This window comes from Diaphorina citri, unplaced genomic scaffold (genome assembly GCF_000475195.1).
Source record: "Diaphorina citri unplaced genomic scaffold, Diaci psyllid genome assembly version 1.1 scaffold8371, whole genome shotgun sequence".
Classification (NCBI taxonomy): Eukaryota; Metazoa; Arthropoda; class Insecta; order Hemiptera; family Psyllidae; genus Diaphorina; species Diaphorina citri.
The window spans coordinates 90-2,680 of record NW_007385747.1 but is presented as its reverse complement, the minus strand read 5'-3'; the positions used below and the strand labels follow the sequence as shown (position 1 = coordinate 2,680).

Genomic DNA, 2,591 nt, shown 5'->3' with positions numbered 1-2,591 from the left:
TTTCCACATTTTACCCCCACTCCTGACGCAGAGTGAACGCCGCATCGATGCGGCGTAGGAATGAAAAACAGACCTATTGTAGGTTTAAGAGCAGAGTTCTGTTACTCGGAAACCATATTAGGTACTTAAGTAAATATAAATAATTTCTCCACCAAAGCAGACCAAGTCAAATTATCCCCAGGATTCAAAGATAATAAGGATTGAGCTATGCCTAATGATTCACCAAATGGTGAGATCATTCAAAGAGGTAAAGCCCCATCCTTCATCTTTAGTGGGAATATAGCAACTGTGAATTTCAGACCAAACTAAACAGTTGTAAAAACAGAGGTCAAAACCCTTTAGATTAAGAAAGGTAGGCTAAAAAATACTCCTGCTATCACAGATACACGGTTTTGTAGTCAGAAAATATACATGAAATAGTAAGATACAGGAATGTCAGGCTGGAGGTTATAACCACTGATTAGATTCAAGGATTTAGGTTAGAAAATTGTCAGGGTGTTAACTCCCATCCTCCTACCCAATCGTATGTTAAGTTCTACGGCAAATGTGAGATGATTTGGCCTGACCAAGCCCTGAGGATTTTAGTCTAGAACATTTTCAAGGAAATATTTCATCTCCTGGCATTGAATCAAACCAAATACCGGTGACAGCGTGGTGCGTGAGATATAACCGATTGACATTCATCTGTTAGAGGAAAAATCAAAATAAAAGCTTTCTAGGGTACTCACGATTCTGAAAGTATGAACGGGAGTAGGTAAAGGTGTCTAATTCAATAATTTACTGTGTCTAAACTTTTTTATTAATAAATTGGTCCTGGATTAATGAATGAGAAAAAATAAAACACAAATTTTTGATTTTCCGAGTTCTTGGGATGTTGATGGATGTGAGAAAAAAAAAAATGAACAACGAGCAAAAATTTCCACGGAAGTAGAAGAACACTGGATATTACTGGAGAGCATAGAAGTGAAGCCAAATTTTAAAAATATGATCAGAAAAACAGCCAATCAAAAGCGAAAAAACGAGTGAACAAAGGATTTCATTGGTTGATCAGATCAGTGATTAAAAAATCGACTGTTTGATTTCTTTGGATCGTGTGAATCCGGCTTTCAAAAGCACCGGGCACTCAGCCCGCGATTTTTCAAAATTTTGTTTATTGACCATTTCCGAACTTTTTGGTTTTTTTTTTTTGTGTGAGATAGGTACTAGGAAAATAAAAAAAAGGAAAGAGGAAAGTTCCTAGTGCCCTTTTCCTGCTCTCTTTCAGGGAATGAATTGAAGCTGAGAATTTTACTCTACTCATCAAAATGACACTACTCGGTAGTAGGCTAAGTATAACACTGGACAGTTCTTTGGGAGAAAATGAACAGGATGCTAACTCGGCTCTGGCTGAACTTGAAAAGGGTAAGTGAGGGCCATGAGCCTCTATTGACCTTCCTTCACAGCATTTACAAATCACCTAGTCACTGTTGCCACAAATTACCCTCAGGCTCTGTAGCCAGCCATTAAGATCGTGGTTATGTATTTATGATAGGCTTTGACTGTTGGGTTAGGTTTTTTGCTTAGGTTACCATTCCCATGCCAAACTGTAGAAACAATAACCCAACCCAACAGTCCAAGCCTATCATAAGTGTCTCATGCAGTCCCAGCACTCATAGAAGCTGGAAATATATGACCTATAACCTATAAGTAACTAAAAACTGATGGAAAGCAAGGTGCCAAGAGGGATCTGAGTTCTGGTATCATGGTCCATAAGCCCTGGACTATAACCCCAGCCCATAATGTGTTATGAAAGGTAGCAATTAAAAATAAAAGGGGTGGGGGAAACACTAAAATTAAAATTTACCAAGTAGCCCCTAACAATATTATTTGTTGGATAATTGTTGTTATAGGTTATGCCACTTAAGACAGGAAATACCTATGTTATTTGAGGATAAAGGTCATTTAATTCATTAAGTTTTTCTTTAAATCCAGGGCTGAGATCGAGCAAAATTGGAGAGCAGTGTGAGGCGATAGTAAGATTTCCCACTTTGTTTGAAAAATATCCCTTCCCTATTTTGATCAATTCTTCATTTCTGAAATTGGCAGATGTGTTCAGAGGCGGGTAAGTATCCTTGTCTACAGTCTTCTATGATCATCACATTGAGGCCATGGACAGGGCTGTATTTAGGAGGGGGCCCGTGCCCCCCCCCCCTCAAGCTCCATTCTTCTCCTTAGATCGGAAGAGGGTCGTGGAGGGAAAGAGGGTAGATAGGGCCTGGTGACCCCCCTCCCCCTACATTGAAAACTCATTTTTTTTTCCTGTATCTTATATCCAACTTTTAAAAATTAAAGCCCCCCAACCCCCCCCCCCCCCCTTGGCAAAATCCTGGATACAGCCCTGAAGATGCATACCTATTTACCTATTATACTGACTTCCATCACTGCATGACACTTCTAAAGAAATCCTCAAAATTCCCAACTGTATGAAGACTAGCTTCAAAATGTGCTCTCAAATTCCAAACAAGAAAATTCAAGATGGATTTCAAAATGCCAGAATTGTGAAACGTTAATAGGAAATAAAACAAAATTCAATCATCTGTGTTTTCATTTCT

At 38.9% G+C, this 2,591-nt stretch overlaps 1 protein-coding gene across 1 annotated transcript; it reads left to right on the top strand.

Annotated features, from left to right (window-relative positions):
• Positions 1-1,181: 1,181 nt before the first annotated feature.
• On the top strand, positions 1,182-2,105 carry LOC103522412 (integrator complex subunit 7-like). The gene is made up of 2 exons (XM_026832573.1): positions 1,182-1,401; positions 1,972-2,105. The coding sequence occupies exons 1-2, from the start codon at positions 1,305-1,307 to the stop codon at positions 2,103-2,105; spliced, it is 231 nt and encodes a 76-aa protein (XP_026688374.1). The 5' UTR covers positions 1,182-1,304.
• Positions 2,106-2,591: the final 486 nt, after the last annotated feature.